The sequence below is a fragment of the Bos indicus x Bos taurus genome, chromosome 14 (genome assembly GCF_003369695.1).
Source record: "Bos indicus x Bos taurus breed Angus x Brahman F1 hybrid chromosome 14, Bos_hybrid_MaternalHap_v2.0, whole genome shotgun sequence".
Taxonomy (NCBI): Eukaryota; Metazoa; Chordata; class Mammalia; order Artiodactyla; family Bovidae; genus Bos; species Bos indicus x Bos taurus.
In genome coordinates, this window is record NC_040089.1 from 58,128,745 (window position 1) to 58,147,819 (window position 19,075).

General features: G+C 34.5%; 1 protein-coding gene across 16 annotated transcripts in view; it reads right to left on the bottom strand.

Annotated features, from left to right (window-relative positions):
• Positions 1-1,832: 1,832 nt before the first annotated feature.
• Positions 1,833-19,075, bottom strand: part of OXR1 (oxidation resistance 1) — a 565,559-nt gene continuing 548,316 nt past the window's right edge. For 5 of the 16 annotated variants that reach the window (XM_027561325.1, XM_027561332.1, XM_027561330.1 and 2 more), the window contains 5 exons: positions 10,663-10,788; positions 9,732-9,884; positions 8,276-8,371; positions 5,676-5,749; positions 1,962-3,737 (listed from right to left, as the gene is read on the bottom strand). In XM_027561325.1, the coding sequence (XP_027417126.1) occupies positions 3,602-3,737; positions 5,676-5,749; positions 8,276-8,371; positions 9,732-9,884; positions 10,663-10,788 (585 nt within the window). In that variant the 3' untranslated portion in view covers positions 1,962-3,601. Of the gene's footprint in view, positions 3,738-5,675; positions 5,750-8,275; positions 8,372-9,731; positions 9,885-10,662; positions 10,789-12,587; positions 12,669-19,075 lie in introns of all 16 variants that reach the window. The other 11 variants (XM_027561320.1, XM_027561327.1, XM_027561328.1 and 8 more) reach the window with 4 other exon arrangements.

The window sequence follows — 19,075 nt, forward strand, 5'->3', positions numbered from 1 at the left end:
TGTCTTTAGTGACCTTGTTAAATCAACTAGTTTCAACAGTTGGATCTTTTTGGAAATGTCTATGTACACAATTATGTCATATACAAATGATATGTCTTTCATTTCCAATCCTTATGCCTTTTCTTCTTGCTTTACTGAAATGGTTGGTACTTCCAAGATAATGCTAAATATAAGTGGTGAAAGCAGTTGTTATTGTCAGGTTTCCTATTTCTGGGAGGAAACTTTCAATAATTGACCATTATAGATGATGATTCCTGTACAATTTTCAAGGATAACTTTTTTTTTAGGTTGAGGAATATAATTTTTCCCTAATTTGCTAAGTTTTTAAAAAAAAATCATAAACAGGGACTGAAGTTGATCAAATGTTTCTTATGCTTCCACAGAGATGATCATGGAAGAGACTGAAGTTCTCTCTTTTCTTAGCAGCCTGGGAGATTCATGTAAAACTGATCATTTTATTTTCCTTCAAAAACTTAAAAGCATTACCCAGTAGAAACATACATACAAGCTTGAGACTTCTGTGGGAAGGACTTTTTTTTTAAATTAAGAGATTCAATTTCTTTAATACAAAAATTGTATTTCTTCACAAGGTCAGTTTTAATAAATTATTTTCCAAAACATTTTTCCATTTCACCTACATTGTCAGGTTTATTGATGCAAAGTTCTTCCCAATATCCTATCTTTTTAAGGCCTGATGGCCCCAATGATGTCGCCATTTAAATTCTTCTTAACAGTGATTTGTCTTTTTCTTAATCTTGCTGGAGGTTCACAATTTTACTATTCTGAGATTTTGTTTTGTATGCTTGTTCTAAATTTTTTTACTTATATCTTTACTTTGTCCTACATTCTATCTCCATTAGGTTCAATTTGATGCTGTTTTTCTAGCTGCTTGAGATGGACGCTTAGAGCCTTTTCTTCAGCTTGTCCCTTGATATTACTATACCCCAAAATTTATCTCAAGAATTTTCTTTTCAACAGTCTATAATCTCCAAAGATATCTCACACATAGATTGTGGCTTCAACAACTACCTATATGATGTTGATTTAAAATTTTTTTATTTATCAGAACAGAATAATAATCCCCACTTCTCCAGTCTACTTTCTAGTTTCTCATGTTATATTATAATAAGGTTCACAACAAACCTAACTTCCCTATCTGCTGATTATGTCTGTTCTTTGTAGATTACCCATCTCAATGAATAATGTACCCCATTCCTAAGTTAAAAACCCAACAGCTATCCTTAACTTTTTCTGACATCCACCTAATAACCAGATCTTCTTAACCCTAATTCTTCAGTCTCTTTCAAACACATGCCTCCTTTCTTATCACCATTGCTACTATTCATATTCAGCCCTCATAATTTTTCTCCTGACTTCTCAACAGGCTTGTTTATTGGTCTCCTTGTCTCTATTTTTTCTATTAATAATTTTTCACAGATATCTCTTTAAAGCAGAAATTTTCATTCTTTTATTCAAATTTTCTTAACTGCTCCTGTGAGATAAATAAAAATAAATTTCTTGACATTGTACAAAAACAAAGCTCTTTATGAAATTAGTCTTACCTTGCTATGCACTCTCCACTAAAAAAAGAAAAAAAGTGATATAATTTAAAAATAACAAACACTCTTACATGAGCTTCTCACATGCCAAGTACCTTGTTATATCCCCATTTTCTAAACTGACTCTTAAATTCATCCCTTCATCATTATTAATATTACCACAAGCACCACAGTTTCTAGAACCATTTTTCACATGTAAAACACAGTAGAATGGTTAATCAAAGACTTCTTAAATAGAAAATAACTTGATTATTCAATAAATACAAATTCAAATTTATATTTATGTATTTAATTTTATTTGGTATACACCACTATGACCTTATTGTAACTGAAATCCAATACAGGATTTTTTTATGATTAGTCAACTCCACAAAGACAATAATACTGCTGTGGAAGACCAAAGGGGGGAAAACTGATATATTTATTTACAGTTCCCTATATTGTAAACATTTAATCTATACACTGTTAGTAATTTTTAATGAGAGCTTTACATAGACAAAGAAACGATGCCCTGCATTTCTATTCATATTCAGCAATAGCATATTAAATAGAATATCAGATTTTCTTTTTCATTAGCATTATGCTTTCTTTAGATATTATCTAAATTTTCAAAAGATCTAAATATATTCAAGTACTATACAACTAAAACTACTTAAGCCAACATATTTGGCTTATAATTTCATTTTCAGAATAATTTAAAGTGCTATAAGCAACCTGGCAATCAACACTTTCTATAAGAACAAAACTACCTTTAAACATTAATTTACAAGATAATATACAATGTTTATCTGGAATAGCTGAAATTTCAGCACAAGGTCACTGTCACATGTATAACAGCAGGATTCTTTGTTTTTGCATAACATGAAGCTTTGAAATTAACTGATGAATTATTGCCATAATGGCTTATTATTGGTTTCCTATAAAAGAGGATAAGAACTACTGATATATTCTATCTTTTCTTTTTTTTTGAGGTCACTTGACAGTAAGTCTGCATATTCAACAAGTCTACTGAGTTACAATAATCTACTATAATCATTGCCCTTTTGTAACAGCAAATGCTAATGGTAATAACATATACCACTTAAAAAAATCACAAGTTTTTTTTTTTTCCTTTTGAATAGGAACCTATATTTTGGGAGTTGGTGTGCAACAAGGCTAAAACAACAGAACTATAAAACAGTTTACCTGACACAATATGTTGACGAAATATGCATCTGTTTCATAGTTTTTTAGTTATGATAATGCCCTGCTAAGCTACAAATACGTAAATAGATATTTTCTTGCTTGATATATTAAATCCAGTAGAATCATCAAGTTCTCATTCTCCTTTGTCATTTTATAACTCTTCATCAGACAATTCAATGATGAAAGCATATGCCCAAACCTGAAGACCATGTGCATTGTGGTCTATTACAATCAGAATTCTCCTCAAATTTCATTTTTATTAAAATGAAATTGAGATTACTGGCAAAATTAATAAAGAGAATGCAGTAGTGTGAATTAAAACTAGAACTCAGTGATCTATGAAGTACGTGTTGTTCTGGCATGTGTTTTTTTCTAAGAGTAACTAGGTTGAGCATGTCCAATAGTCATTTGTGCCAACCTCACAGATAACGGCAGTATCATGTATTCATTCCCTAGATATCTCAAGTTAGACTACTTTAGTAAAACAATCAATATAGTTTAAAAAATAAAAAACCAAAATAGGTTCAACAAAAGAGCACCATCCTATTAGGAGACTGAGAAAACATGGATTAGAGATGAGGTGGTCACTATGATCAAAATGCTACCAAAATTTTGACAAAACCTAAGCTGTTATGTTCCATGGACCCATGCCATGGTATAAACCTAAAAACGTCTGGGACAGAAACATGATTTTAAAAATAAATTCCAAAATTATAGCTATAATAAATGGTGATACGAACTAATTTTAAAACACGAGCTACATATTACATTGTATTGCTTCTTGAACTTTCCAAACAATGCTTGTTTGTCTATGTCAGGTTTGGGCCATTATCCTGCTAAGACAGAGAGCATTATATTCATTTAAAAGCCCAGATTTCAATGTCTTGGATACAGAAATCTTCCTTCTTAGAAAGTGTATGATTCCCAAATGTTTTACAAGAATGGCTTCTTCCATGGTAGAGATCTCCATCAAGCCATAGGGCAAATTCTCCCCTGTAATATATAGAAGACAATAGTTCTAACAAGAGTCTTTTAATACTTATGCCCTAAGTTATAAAAGAATTATTGCAGAGGCTATAAAATATTAATTTAATGAGACATTTCAATATCCAGGAACTCTAAACTCATTCTTTTTTTCAAACCATTCTCTACTCCTTTCCACACTGGCACAAGGCAACTTTTTGTTCATCCCATTATAAAATTACTGAACATACAGAGCAAGGAATATAATGAACCCTCTAAAATTAGTTTCACAAAGAATTAGCTTTTGAGGCAGGCACTACTCTGTTATTCTTTGTCTGGTATTATAAATTTCTCTCTGCTGTTTGATTTTAACATATTTAATATGAGTTTCTCAGAGACATGAAAACTCCCTATCATCTAAAATAAAAAGTGTGGTTAGTGTTAAGGGTTCAATCTCCAATTCACAGCTGAGGAAACTTTAGACTTGAGTTGTTCAAGGTCCCCTACATAATGTGTGCTGAAGCTGAGAATTTGAATCAGGTCTGATTCTAAATCCTATATTCAGTCTGTTACATGATTTTGATTTCTTTGGGGCTCCTGTTTGGAATTCTGGAATATCAAGTCCTTTCCTCCCATTTCCTGAGACCATACTCTCCTTCTTCAAAGACTGTAAACTTGTTCTAATTTGTTATCAAATGACCCAATGGTTAGTTTAGTTTGCTGGAATCATGCTGTATCATCAAAACTAAGTTCCAGCCAACATCTAATGACACTGTGTATATTACTTTCAAAGACTGAAGGCACGCTTAACAGTTTGAAATTATAAGCCACTTGCTTGTGAGGCTTTCCTGGAGAACTAACTGAATCACATGTAAGACTACCATTTGGAGTAGGGCTGATTGACTGCCCCTCTCCACCAAAAAAGATGGAACATATGAACACCATAAGCTGATTCCAATAACTAAAAACAACATTGTTGTTAGTTACCCAGTTATGTCCTTCAGAGAAGGCTATAATAACCACGCTTAATTTTTAATCACTGAAATCATGTCTTCCAAATACCTATCTACAGAGAAGTTGTTAAGAGAATTTGTTAGAATTGGGATGATGCAATTCAGGCTAATATGATTCTGTAACCTGAATGAATTATTATTATTATATATATCCTCAAATATAGGAAATAAATAACACATAAATTTGGGAATTATTTAGCATGTATTATGTCTTATTTTGAAGGACACAGAGAAGTAACAAATGAAGGAGATCACATCTGCCAAGGGCTAGTTAAGAAGTCTGGGCTAGGAGGCAGTAGAGCCACCTATCTACAAACACCATGCAGACCAAATGAAGTTGAAATACCAGAGTAAGAAACTAAAGTTTCCTGCAGTGCTTGCTATGCTAAACAAATCAAATCAAACTGCTGATTACTCATACTGCTAAAAACAAAATAAATAAGAAAACAAGCCCTGAAAACTTTGGGGGGGGGGTGGGATCACTAAAATTTTTAACAGGAAAACAAACTTCTGTTGTCTAAAATATCAATCCAAATAGTCTCCAGGGTAGAATAATATGAAAAAATTTAGACCTTTTTTAAAAACAATAAATTGAAAGAAAGAATAAATCATCATAATTTTTTGAAAATTTGAGAAGCTCGAAGGGATTAGTATATTTCTCTGTCAAATATCAAGGAGTCTGTGTACTCTAGAAGATGGGTTTTAATCGAAAGGGAATCAACTAAACAGCATTCTGAGATGAATAAACAAATATTCTATCAAGGGTTTCATATATTACACTTATGCACTTTCCTGCAAATACATACTTTCTTAGTCATAATATAAAAATTATTCATAATATATAAATTAGGATTCTAATATCAAAACTTTTCAAAGATAGCTGATTTAAAAATAACACAAATGAATTCTTAAAGTTTCTTTTAAAATTTCATAGTCAAATTTTCAAGAGACTTACCCTCCACCACCAAAAGCTAGTGAATCCATGTCTCCTTTGATAAAAAACATATTATCTCCTGTCCACTTAAAGACCTACAAAAAAAAGAAAAACTTTAAATATGTAGATGAAAATGATTACTATAGTTAGTTCTCCTGAATCTCAAATAGTTAATAAAGCCTAGACAGACAGCAAGAAGAATAACAAGAACAGAAAAAGTTTGGGCCGAAAGGGTGGTGCTTTTGCTTTCAGTTTTTAAGACTAAATTTGGAAGCATGTGTTCAACTGCAACATAATTTAAATACACACATCTTACTATTTCTTCATATATACAAATTTTTCTGACTACACAGGTATCAAGAATTCGATGGTTAAATGAGAAATGTCAAAGAAAGTAAATCAGCTAAAAACTGAGTATATGCTATTTTTCACACCAAATTTAAGTGATGTAAAAGTCACTCAGTTGTGCCCAACTCTTTGCAACCCCATGGATTATACAGTCCATGGAATTCTCCAGGCCAGAATACTGGAGTGGGTAGCCGTTCCCTCTTCCAGAGACATCAAATATAAATATATATTAATTTGATAATATTTTAATATTTTGATTACGGCCAAGGTCTTTTCTTTGAGTATGAATTGCTCTATCATTATTCTCATAAACACAAGTAACATGCTTATTTATAACTTCCAGTTTCAATTTTTTTAAAGAGCAATGAATATAAAAACATCTGAGAAATTCAAGGGTAAACACTTCTGGATGTTGGGTTTCCCTGGTGGTCCAGTGGTTAAGAATCCTCCTGCCAATGCAGGAGACACGAGTTCAATCCTTAATCCACAAAGATCCCACATGCTGCCAGGCAAGTAAGCCCACGTGCCACAACTACTAAACCTGTGTCTAGAGCCCATGAGCTGCCACTACTGCAGCCCACGGGCCCCAGAGCCTGTGCTCCGCAACAACAGAAGCCACCACAGTGAGAAGCCCACAACTAGAAAGTAGCCCTACTCTCCACAACCAGAGAAAGTCCATGTGCAGCAACAAAGACCCAGAGCAGCCAAAAAAACCTTCTAGTAATATTCTTAAATATTTCCAATCTTTCATGGAAGTTCTACCTAAACGTAATATTAATACAACATCAATTTCTAGTACCTCGTCTTTATAAACATTTTCCAAAGTATTCATTATAGTTCTCAATAAACTTTTAACACTCACTTTTTCATAGATACATAACATTTGTTTAATTGCATTGTTAGTTAACAGGTAGAAACAGTATCACAAAAAGGACTGAAAACAAGCACAACTGAAACTTCCAAAATCTGTAACAACTACAAGCTTCCAGCTAGCTGCAGGAGTCAGTTGATATGTTTTATGGAAGGAATGGAAAGCACTGGTTAATCTGGTGAGCAACTTAAACCCAAGTTTGTTAAGAGAGTTTTTCTTGTGCTACCAAATTATATTTTGTTCATGCCTCCCTGGTGGCTCAGTCGGTAAAGAATCTGCCTGCAACGCGGGAGATCTGGGTTTGATCCCTGGGTTGGGAAGATCCCCTGGAGAAGGGAAAGGCCACCCATTCCAGTATTCTGGCGTGGAGAATTCAATGGACTGTATAGTCCATGGGGTCACAAAGAGTCAGACACAACTGAGACTTTCACTTTCTATAAGCTGTGCTTAGTCACTCAGTATCGTCCAACTCTTTGCGTACACATGGATTGCAGCTCGTCAGGCTCCTCTGTCCATGGGGATTCTCCAGGTAAGAAGACTGGAATAGGTTGCCATACCCTGCTCCAGGGGATCTTCCCAACCCAGGGATCGAACCCAGGTCTCTTGCATTGTAGGCAGATTCTTTACTGACTGAGCCACCAGGAAGACATGAAAAAAAGAGAATTTGGTAACGCAATAAGAACTCTCCTAACAAACTTGGGTTTAAGTGGCTCACCAGATTAACCAGAAGCTGTTCCTAAAGACAACTCTTTTTTGTTTTTTTAAGCAACTATGTTGGTTCCTATTTTCAAGATTAAAATTTTATCTCCTAGGAACTGTCTGACATGCTGCATCAGACTGTATTAGAGACACTAAGACTGCACTCGATGCTTCAAACGGAGTTGCACGTTCACTAAAATTTAGGTACATTTAAAAATTTTAGATCTTATTGGCACTAGAATGTATCTACTTTAGTCAAGTCACAATAAAGAAAAATCAGGTAATCACTTTTGACTTAAACCCAAATGATTTATTTTTTAAGTTTTTAAGACTGACTTTCATTATTAAAACTTATTTAGTAAGTTAAAGCTTCTAGAAATTTTACAATGATGATTCATAAACAAAATAGTAATTATGATGTATACTTCTTACTGGACCCACGATGTTTGTCTGGTACCACATCAAGTGTTACACATGTATGGTTTTCATTCAATTTTCAAACAACCCTGTTACATTTTATGATTCCCATTCTATCCACAGGAAAGTTGAAGGTGAAAATGGTAATGGAAAAAAAAAGTGCCAAGTTAACAGTAAAAGGCAGAAACTGAGAGTCAAATCCAAGTATGCAAAACTCCAGACTGAATGTTCTGTTCATGATACCATCTCTTCACAAACTGAATGTAACTGGAATAACTGTCCTTACCTCAAATTCTGGACAGAATGTAAAAACAAAGGTCTCTCCATTTCCATAAAAGCCATCACTCACTTTAAATGGCTGAGATGCAAATGCACCAAAAACCTAAGGATTAAAAAAAGGCATGTTCAATGACACAACTATCAATTTGTTTCTTTAAGCATTAGTCCATTATATATGTTTAACTAAAATACAAAAAAAAAAAAAAGGAAATATACCATAGTTTTATCTATCTGTACTTTAACAGAGAAGCATGATCAGTTGTTAAACAACTCATATTATTGGCAGGTATAAACATATCAGTTTTTCAGTGGGAAAATACTAGATTTTTCCTCATTTTGAAACCTAGAAAGATGTTCATTATAACAATTAAAAAAGACAATCTAAAAAAGTGGTAGACACATTTCAGGATGACAATGTACGTATAATAAAGACAACAGCTGTTGTAGTACTATAGAACTTAAGAAAGCAAAAACCCTCCAGCATGGGTAAACATTCTCCTACTAAAAAGGTATGCTAGTTTTTTCTTCATTACACAGTAAATTCCATGAGGACAGAATTTGGGTCTGAATTGTTCAGTATTATACTGCCTTGGCCTTACACAGTACAAGACACACAATGAGTAAGAGGCCTGGACAAGTCATTCCAATCTCTAGGTCTAAGGTTTCAGATCATGAAATGGGAATGTAGAGTTTGATTGATGATCTCTATAGTCATTATATCCCCTCATATTCTATTTTCATACTCTTAATTTTTAAATAGATTTTCTTATTGTAAGGTATGTGTGTAAATAATATATGTATAAAATATAATTATACAGCTCGATATGGAATTAGCACAAAGCAAAGTCCCATTTAACCTTTATTCATATTAAGAAACGGGACATTACCAGCACTCCAGAAACTCCCTTTGTGCCTCCTCCATGTAACCACCTCCACCTCCCCAAAGGAAGCTACCAGGTTTGATGATACAAAGATTTGTTCTGTCCATTTATGAAACTACTGCTTCAGAGATAACCAATGTGTTTCTTGCTTATCTGACATCCTCACACAATAATCTTTAACTTTCAAAACTTTCTCCACACTTCAGGACTGTCAATTTTCACCATTTCCCTGAACCTCACTCTTATCTCCTCCAGACAGAAATGAACAATATAAACACCTCTTTTACTTTTTATAGGTTTTCACTATACTAAGGCATATTTTGCTTGGCATCAGAGATACTCTCATACTTTAATATTTTTTTAACCAGACTGTAATTCTGTGAAGGTAGGAACTCTTTAATTATTCATGCTCATATCTATCCCTCTGCAGAACTCAGCACTGCCCTGCATATCAAGAGCACTCAATAATTACCAAATAAACTTAATAAAATATACTAATGCTTTTTATCAAAAGAATATGCTAAAATTCCTGCTACTTTCATCTCTTAAAAGGTAAGGTGTCTATGTGGTTACTTTTCATACCTGCCAATCACTGTCTTTAATCACCATCAGCACTGGAGTGTCTAAACCTGTCATTGTTCGATAAAGGGTCTTCAAGCTTGTGCCATGCTTCCTAGTACCATAAACAAGAGTCCATGGATAGCCGATTGTTCTTGGTGGAAGATGCTTGGTAAGCTTTGAAAATAAATTGTTAACACATACTTGATAGTTTCTTATTGTCAATCTGCAGAATACTAATGCCAGCTGGAATTAAATGATACTTTATAAAATGTAGGCTACGAAAGTAACAGTAGAAATTATTTATCATTATGAAAGATACAGAGATGCTTGAAGTCTGTACATTTCTTGGTATGAAACACTAATTGTTCATTAGCCAAAAAAAGAATCATATCAAACAATATATACATTAGAGGCAAGAAACATGGATTCCTTATTGTTTGCATCCTCTGTATCAAATTAACAAAAATATCAGATGAACTGTTACCTTGATTATTAACACCTCTCAAATCTAGAGTAAGACTCTCAGAATTAGAAATCAAGCTTCAATATGTTACAGCTGTATGGCTCTGAACATTTATTCAACCTCTCTAAACCCAAGTTTCTTCATTTACAAAATGTGACAATAAGAACATCCAACTCCTACAGGGGCTGCAGCAACTAAATTAGATAACCTATATAAAGCAGGTAACTGGTACACAATAAGAAATTAAATACTGGCTATTATCCTGTTTCACCTAAATTACTATTGCCATTTATTTTAATGTCTGGTTACCCAAATCTCCTAATATCTTCCATTACATTAATTGCTATAATTTGTTTACTTTTTCTTCATTGAAGAGTAAGAACAGGAGCAATAGCTCTGCTTCTTCAGTTTTTAAATCAACTAAAAAGAAGCTATTTTACTCTCATGGGCACATACTCAGAATTTTACAAAAGTGGGTAATTATCATACCTTTATAATTTGATCTGGCAGTAAGAGATGACTGGGATCACTTAGGTTTGGTCGAAAAGATTCAGATTCCAGGTCTGCTTTCACTGGAGTACTCTGCTTTGAATTGATGTCTTCCCTCGTAGTAATCTAAAGAAGCAAATAGAAGCAATATATTAATGTAAAACTGCAACAAACCTTTAAAATTTTTAGCCTTTTGAGAGATATCAAATCTTATACCTTGAAAAAGGTGGCTAAAGCTTTAATTTAGGATTGTAGAAGGCAAAAGATGCTCCATCTAATAACAATGGCATGTCTAATGTAGAAAGAGATTTCTACTAAAGAAGACATTTTCCTCATCCACTACATGAATAAGGACAGGTATTGAAAGATAAACCCTGTACTTCTGTGTAAAAAGGGTAAACTGCATGCAAACTATACTTTTTCTGTTGAAGGGCAAAAGTGAGCGAGCTAGCCTGCTTTTTTCTCTGTGCTATTTTAAGATATTATTTTTATGAGATTATTTTTTTCATGGGAAACAAAATTTGCCAAATATAATTAAGAAAACTTCCTGGGTGCCAAAATTTTAATTTTAATTTAAAAAACAGTACAATAAAAAGTATAATATTTCATTGGTGTGCATATATATGTAAATTTATATGCTTTGAAAAGGTTACTGTTATTTTTTAAAATGCCTTTAAAATTTTTACTTTCTAAACACAATTTTTTTAAATCTAATTGAACCAAACAATACATCTAAAACCTGTTCACAAACCTATTTTTAAAATTAGAACAATCTGATGCACTTAAAAGAATGTATATGTTTGTTTGATGAAAATGATCTCACTGATATTCTTAAAATGATAAAAATGTTCATTAAATCAAAATAAATTCTTTTAGAATGTACTATGTTGGCACTTTTTCATGTTAATTTAATCTATAAAATGCAATAATATTGGAAAGTAAAATATATGAAAACATAAGTATTACTGATGAAACTTTTAAATCGGAAAACAGAATTCTATTGGAGCAGATAACTAAAATGCAGCAATTTTCGGCGACTGTGATTCCACACAGGAATGAAATCTTGCTAAATTACTTTGTTCTTTTAACAGATTTCTTACCAAACCTTAACAACATACATTTTCAACCAATACATGTTCTAGAACTGTATTGTTTTTTGATGAGAACTATATTAATTCTTTCACATCATGTTTTACCCTTATTTTGATGATGTGAAAGGTTAAAAAAAAAAAAATCTGAGGTAGCATGAGAAGCATTAAAAGAAAAAAATTCAGGAAAGCGTATCTCATTAAGAAAGAGGAAAACACACAATAATACACAAAACTGAAAAATGAGTTCAAATATATAGTTATTTCTGAAAAATCACAAAGATTATTTCACATATTTTTAAATAATTTATCTAGTTCTAGTACCTAATCAATACTACTCCAAAATGTCTAATACCAACCAGGAAAACCTCAAGGACAAAAACAATTCATCTCATTAAGATATTTGATGTAAGGTTGATACAACTGAAATAGCCTTAAAGAGAACCTTGCTATCCATTAAATTTTTAAACATTTCCCCACAGTACCACACCTTTCAGATACCGTTTAGTAAAGATTCAATCTCAAACTCAAGACGTTCTTCCAATGTTAAATGAAAACTCCTCATCAATCTAAAAAACACAGTACTAAGAACAGTTCTAAAATAACAGAAAATTCCTCTGAATATTTTTAATAAATGAAAAGATGCCAGAAAAGATAGCCCTACAGCTCTTCAAGGCAATACTGCACTCTTATTAATACAAAAAGGAATTTTCTGATGGGGCATTTTAGTGCTACAGTCAAAACAAATCCTTCAAAAAAGAGATTTGCTCTGATGAAAGACACTAAAAATAGGAAGTATTCAATCTCTGAAGGGGTTTAAACTACTGAATGGGGCACCTGGAGACGTCTGCAGAGTGTGCGCAGTTCTTCAGTATTTAGAGCATCGATCCTGCGGTGATACTCAGCCACTGACACTACCTGAATATGGAGACAGGAAGACAATAATTCCACTGACAGTTGAGAAAAACAGCCCAAATAAAATAAAAACTGGAGAAGTTTAAATGGGAAAGAGAACTGTAATTAGGATTTCTTTCCCCACTCCATGCTCAAAATCTAAGAGATTTATATATTAATCTACAGTGAAATACACATGAATATATTTAACTTATTAACTACCACACCCAAACTAACTACTAGTAGTAGTTAGTACTACTAGTAGTTAACTACTAACTACTACTAACACACTACTACTAGTATACAATGTAGAAGGTTTATTTTATGGATTGTTTCATGTAGACAAAATTTGACTAGGTAGCATCACAGTCCTTTATAAAAAAATGCTGTATGAAATATAACATGTTTGCTAACATCAAAGATAACATCTAAAATCTAACTGTGTTGCAGTTTACAGAAAAAATGGTAGTTTCAACTCTCCCAATCAGTTTAATTCAAACATTACATCCTAAGAGCAATGCTGGAAAAATTTCTTCTTGGCAAAGGTAGCATATACCCAAGCTATACAGTCTGTATCACAACAAAGAAGTGGAAGAGCAAGAAAAAGATATGAAGCACATTTTAAAACCTAAGACAATAAGAAAAATAAGCTCCGGAAACAGAAAATTACATTTTTAAAAGCATATCTAATTGTATTCTCAGGCATGTCTACTTCAGTCTTTCTAAATAACCCTGAACTGAAAGTTTTTGCCCCTCCTCTACAGTACTACTTTAGAGTCGGTACTGTAGCAGTTATCTGGGACTAAAACTTAATGACTTTCCTACATTCTAAATTGCTAAGGGAAATTGTGTATCTTCTATAGTTGCCTAGACTAGTCTGTTGCACATTGCTGAACCTGAAAGCCATGTATAACAGATAAACATTATAAAAAGCCCACGAAAACAGACAAGTTTCCTCAGACTCACACAACAGCTACCGCTTTTTCAGATCATGACATAATTACCAAAACAGTAACCATAATACAGTGAACTCTGGTCGTGCTAAAATATGTGCTGAATACTCCTGAGCTATGACAAATTCCTCTTGTGATCAAACAGTTATTTGCAGAGGTTCTGGCCACAAAATGCAGTTAAACCAATTGACCCACAAGACTTCTAAACTAGGTTTTTAAAAAGGTTTTTGTTCCAGCCAACTAAAAGGAATCAGTCACCTCTATAAAGAGCAAAGTAAACTTGGTGAAAGCAATGAGAGACATGAGAATTAAAAAACCAAAAAGAAACTGAACAGATTTTCTCATTCTGGCCATTATTAGATTGACTTTCGCAAAGCAAAGAACATACAATATGATAGCTGACTCTTTACTTACAAAGAAACCTGAAGTGGTTATGACTCAACCTCTGGGGAATTGGATGGAACTAGGTTTTCCTCCTCCTTTATCTATTTTTCTCAATGGGAACAATAAGACAAAGGAAATAATAAGAGTACATAAAAGAATGAAAACAATAAGAGTACATACCAAATAGGGTTTCTGTGTAAATAAAAAGAAATGCACATAAAGGACTGAATATAGTGCCCACCACAGAGTAAATAGGGATTAACACTACTTTTACTTGATGATTTTCATCATTTACCTAAGGACTAGAGAATAAGGCTGAAGAGTATCCATATTTATGTTTGGTTTTTATTTTTGATATTAAAACATTTCGGTTTTCAATCTTCCCGACCCAGGAATTGAACCGAGGTATCCTGTATTGCAAGCGGATTCTATACCAACTGAGTTATCAGGCAAGCCCAGTTTCCCTACTCTTAAATTTAAATTTAAAAATATTAAAGATTGTTCAATTAAGAACAGCATTTTCAATAAATATGAAAGAAAAATTGGGTACTAAAGGTAAAAAACTAAAAATCACAGCTTCCTTTTCTAAGTCACAAACAGAACTTTCTACAAAATATTTAAAGATCAGTTATATTTTTCTTCTGTTTTCCTATGGCATTCAGTCTACAGGAGTTTTCTATACAAGAGTTTTCAAATTATATGACTTAACTATTCCTTTCCATTCTTTCTATTCTTCCACTCAACGCTTATCTTACACTTAAAGCTCTTCTTTTACCATATAAAACACACTTCCTGGACGACAGTAAAGTTGAATTTGCTCATAAAGGGATCAGTTATAATCTATGTACCAACATCACCTAGAACAGGAACTGACAGAGAGGGAGCCATAAATTGCCATTATAAACTTATTATATCTGGTACTGTCACAGTTTCTTTAATATCACAAATCTACTTTTCTGATGTTTTTTTTTAAACTATATTCCTTTCTTGGACTTGCAAACTCACCACCTCCTTTCCCTTAAATATTTACTCATGCTGTGATGAATGGAGATATACAACAGTGTCAAAAGTGCAGGTAAACTAATAAAGAAGAAAGACTTGAAATCAAATGACGATGATCTCGGATGGCCTTGGCTTGAAGCAGTATTTTGGTTCCCTGGCCAGAGACTGAAGTCACGTTGTGGCAGTGATAACGCAGAATCCTAGCCACTGGACCACCAGGCACAGTGGCCAGCGACAAGGCCCTTGACTCATGGGCTCTATATAAACGAATTCCGAAAGAGAGACAAAATGTAGTGAAACAAGTACAGTGTTTATTAGGAGGAAAAAGGTATGTTATGAATACACTCACATCAGTGAACTCAGAGAGCACATCTCGCGTTCATGGTAGTTTGAACAGTCGTAAGGGGCATTCTCTTCTGGGCTTCCTTTGGCCAATCACCTTGCTTTGCCTGGTTCTGAAACTGTATCTGGCTTATCCCACGGATTTTCCATGTGTGTTCACACATCTCTTAGACAAGATGGATTCTTGCAAAGAGGCCTATGGGTAGATTGACGTCACCTACTATGGAGAGACACCCCCACCCCTTTTGACCTTCGAGGAGCCTTTCTGTGCACGTGTAGTCAGGAAGGTCTCTGACTTTGAGAATGAGGAATATATGGTTTATTAGCTTTATTCTGGGCAAGGCTCAGATACTCCTTCTTCCTGCTATTGTCTTCATCTTGGAGTATCTGCCCATAAAGAACAAACTCCAGCTGCTCAGCCTTAGGCCCATCTATCTCGTCCAGCAACTAAAGAAATATACTTCCCCCTATCAAAATGAATAAAGAGATACAGATTCCTAGTATATATAGTGCATCTGAAATTAGTCTCAAATTAACTTTTAACCCCTTAGTAAATCATAATCCATGTACAGAAAGTATTGTTTTATCCAAAAGATTAAACCTAAGTAGAAAATGGACAGATTGCTACAAAATGTCCTGTATCATACTCCCAAGTATTAAAGTACACAGTTGAGGAAATCAATTCAGTTCAGTTAAGTTCAGTTCAGTCGCTCAGTCGTGTCTAACTCTTTGCGACCCCATGAATCGCAGCACGCCAGGCCTCCCTGTCCAACACCAACTCCTGGAGTTCACTCAAACTCACATCCATCGAGTCAGTGATGCCATCCAGCCATCTCATCCTCTGTCGTCCACTTTTCCTCCTGCCCCCAATCCCTCCCAGCATCAGAGTCTTTTCCAATGACTCAACCCTTCACATGAGGTGGCCAAAGTACTGGAGTTTCAGCTTTAGCATCATTCCTTCCAAAGAACACCCAGGACTGATCTCCTTTAGAATGGACTGGTTGGATCTCCTTGCAGTCCAAGGGACTCTCAACAGTCTTCTCCAACACCATAGTTCAAAAGCATCAATTCTTCGGCACTCAGCTTTCTTCACAGTCCAACTCTCACATCCATACATGACCACAGGAAAAACCATAGCCTTGACTAGACGGACCTTTGTTGGCAAAGTAATGTCTCTGCTTTTGAATATGCTATCTAGGTTGGTCATAACTTCCCTTCCAAGGAGTAAGCGTCTTTTAATTTCATGGCTGCAATCACCATCTGCAGTGATTTTGGAGCCCAGAAAAATAAAGTCTGACACTTTCCACTGTTTCCCCATCTATTTCCCGTGAAGTGATGGGACAAGATGCCATGATCTTTGTTTTCTGAATATTGAGCTTTAAGCCAACTTTTTCACTCTCCTCCCTCACTTTCATCAAGAGGCTTCTTAGTTCCTCTTCACTTTCTGCCATAATAGTGGTGTCATCTGCATATCTGAGGTTATTGATATTTCTCCCGGCAATCTTGATTCCAGCTTGTGCTTCTTCCAGCCCAGCGTTTCTCATGATGTACTCTCCATAGAATTCAAATAAGCAGGGTGACAATATATAGCCTTGACGTACTCCTTTTCCTACCTGGAACCAGTCTGTTGTTCCATGTCCAGTTCTAACTGTTGCTTTCTGACCTGCATATAGGTTTCTCAACAGGCAGGTCAGGTGGTAGTCTGGTATTCCCATCTCGTGAAGAATTTTCCAGTTTATTGTGATCCACAGTCAAAGGCTTTGGCATAGTCAATAAAGCAGAAATAGATGTTTTTCTGGAACTCTCTTGCTTTTTCCATGATCCAGTGGATGTTGGCAATTTGATCTCTGGTTCCTCTGCCTTTTCTGAAACCAGCTTGAACATCTGGAAGTTCACGGTTCATGTACTGTTGACGCCTGGCTTGGATAATTTTGAGCATTACTTTACTAGCATGTGAGATGAGTGTAATTGTGCGGTAGTTTGAGCATTCTTTAGCATTGCCTTTCTTTGGGATTGGAATGAAAACTGAGCTTTTCCAGTCCTGTGGCCACTGCTGACTTTTCCAAATTTGCTGGCATATTGAGTGCATCACTTTCACAGCATCATCTTTCAGGATTCGAAATAGCTCCACTGGAATTCCATCACCTCCACTAACTTTGTTTGTAGTGATGCTTTCTAAGGCCCACTTGACTTCACATTCCAGGATGTCTGGCTCTAGGTGAGTGGTCACACCATTGTGATTATATGGGTCGTGAAGATCTTTTTTGTATAGTTCTTCTGTGTATTCTTGCCACCTCTTCTTAATATCTTCTGCTTCTGTTAGGTCCATACCATTTCTGTCCTTTATTGAGCCCATCTTTGCATGAAATATTCCCTTGGTATCTCTGATTTTCTTGAAGAGATCTCTAGTCTTTCCCATTCTATTGTTTTCCTCTATTTCAAGACCTTCTAACTAAAAGTGTATTAGCCGTCTGGCTAGAAAGTCATTTCTTAAGGTGCAAAGTGGTTTGGATACACTGCTAAATCCCATATGTAGGAACTGCTTGACAAAGGACTCTCACAAAGTGTTTGCCTAAGCATTTACTTTCAACAAATTACAAACCTAAAGGCAGAATGAAATCCACTCATCTCTATTACAGTGAGACACACAGCTAAGAAGAAAAGCTTAAAAAAGAGGAAATGTATAGTTGCTGTAAATGTCGTGAATAAGAACACGTTTTCCTAGAAAGAAAGAGCAATGCTTCGGTCTAAGAGTCCTCTTGGGCTTCCCTGGTGGCTCAGACAGTAAAGAACATGCCTGCAATGTGGTAGACCCGGGTTTGATCCCTGGGTTGGGAAGATCCCTTGGAGAAGGGAATGGAAACCTACTCCAGTATTTCTGCCTGGAGAATTCCATGAACAGAGGAGCCTGGCAGGCTAAAGTCCATGGGGTTGCAGAGAGTAGGAAGGACACAACTGAGTGTCTTTTGCTTGGCTTCAACAGTTCTCTTTCTTGAATTTCCCCTTAGGATTATCTGTAAACAAATCTCCCTTCCCCCAACTGCCTTGCAGACTAACAGAGATATCTGTGAATGTGGAATTTTCATTTCTCATTTACTCCTTCTTTTATTCCTTAGTAAAGGGAGATAATGTAGAAAGAAAAATGTTACTAACAATGCTATTTATATTTACTTTGATATCCAAAAATATTTTTTAAAAGGAGGAAATTAAAGTTGAGCTGTTGTAGCTAACAAAAAAGGGAATACAATAGCATCCTGTAACTACCTAAAACTCTGTTCTATATTTCATAATATATGACAAAGTCTTTATTACAAAATAAGACTTGGATTATGTTAAAACTTTGCTTCTTTTTGCCTTAAATTACAACTACTGTTTTCAATAGTTGTAATTTAAATCTTTAGTCAGGCTAATAAAATTGAAAAAAGAGAACATACAAATAAATTATATCATATATGGAGGCCATCACTGTTGATAATAATGGAATATTATAAACAACTCTACACTTTCAAATTTGAAAACCTAGATGAAATGGACCAATTCATTGAAAGACACAAAACACTAAATTCATACAAGAAGAAACAGATCCTCTGGAGTAGCTCTATATCTACTAAATTAATAATTTATAGTCTTGTAAAACATAAAGTACCAGACCTAGTTCTAGCCAACTAAAATAAATTAGCTACCAATAAACATTAAGGTAACTCTATCAAAAGCTATTCAAACTTGTTGAAAGCTATGACAGACAGGATA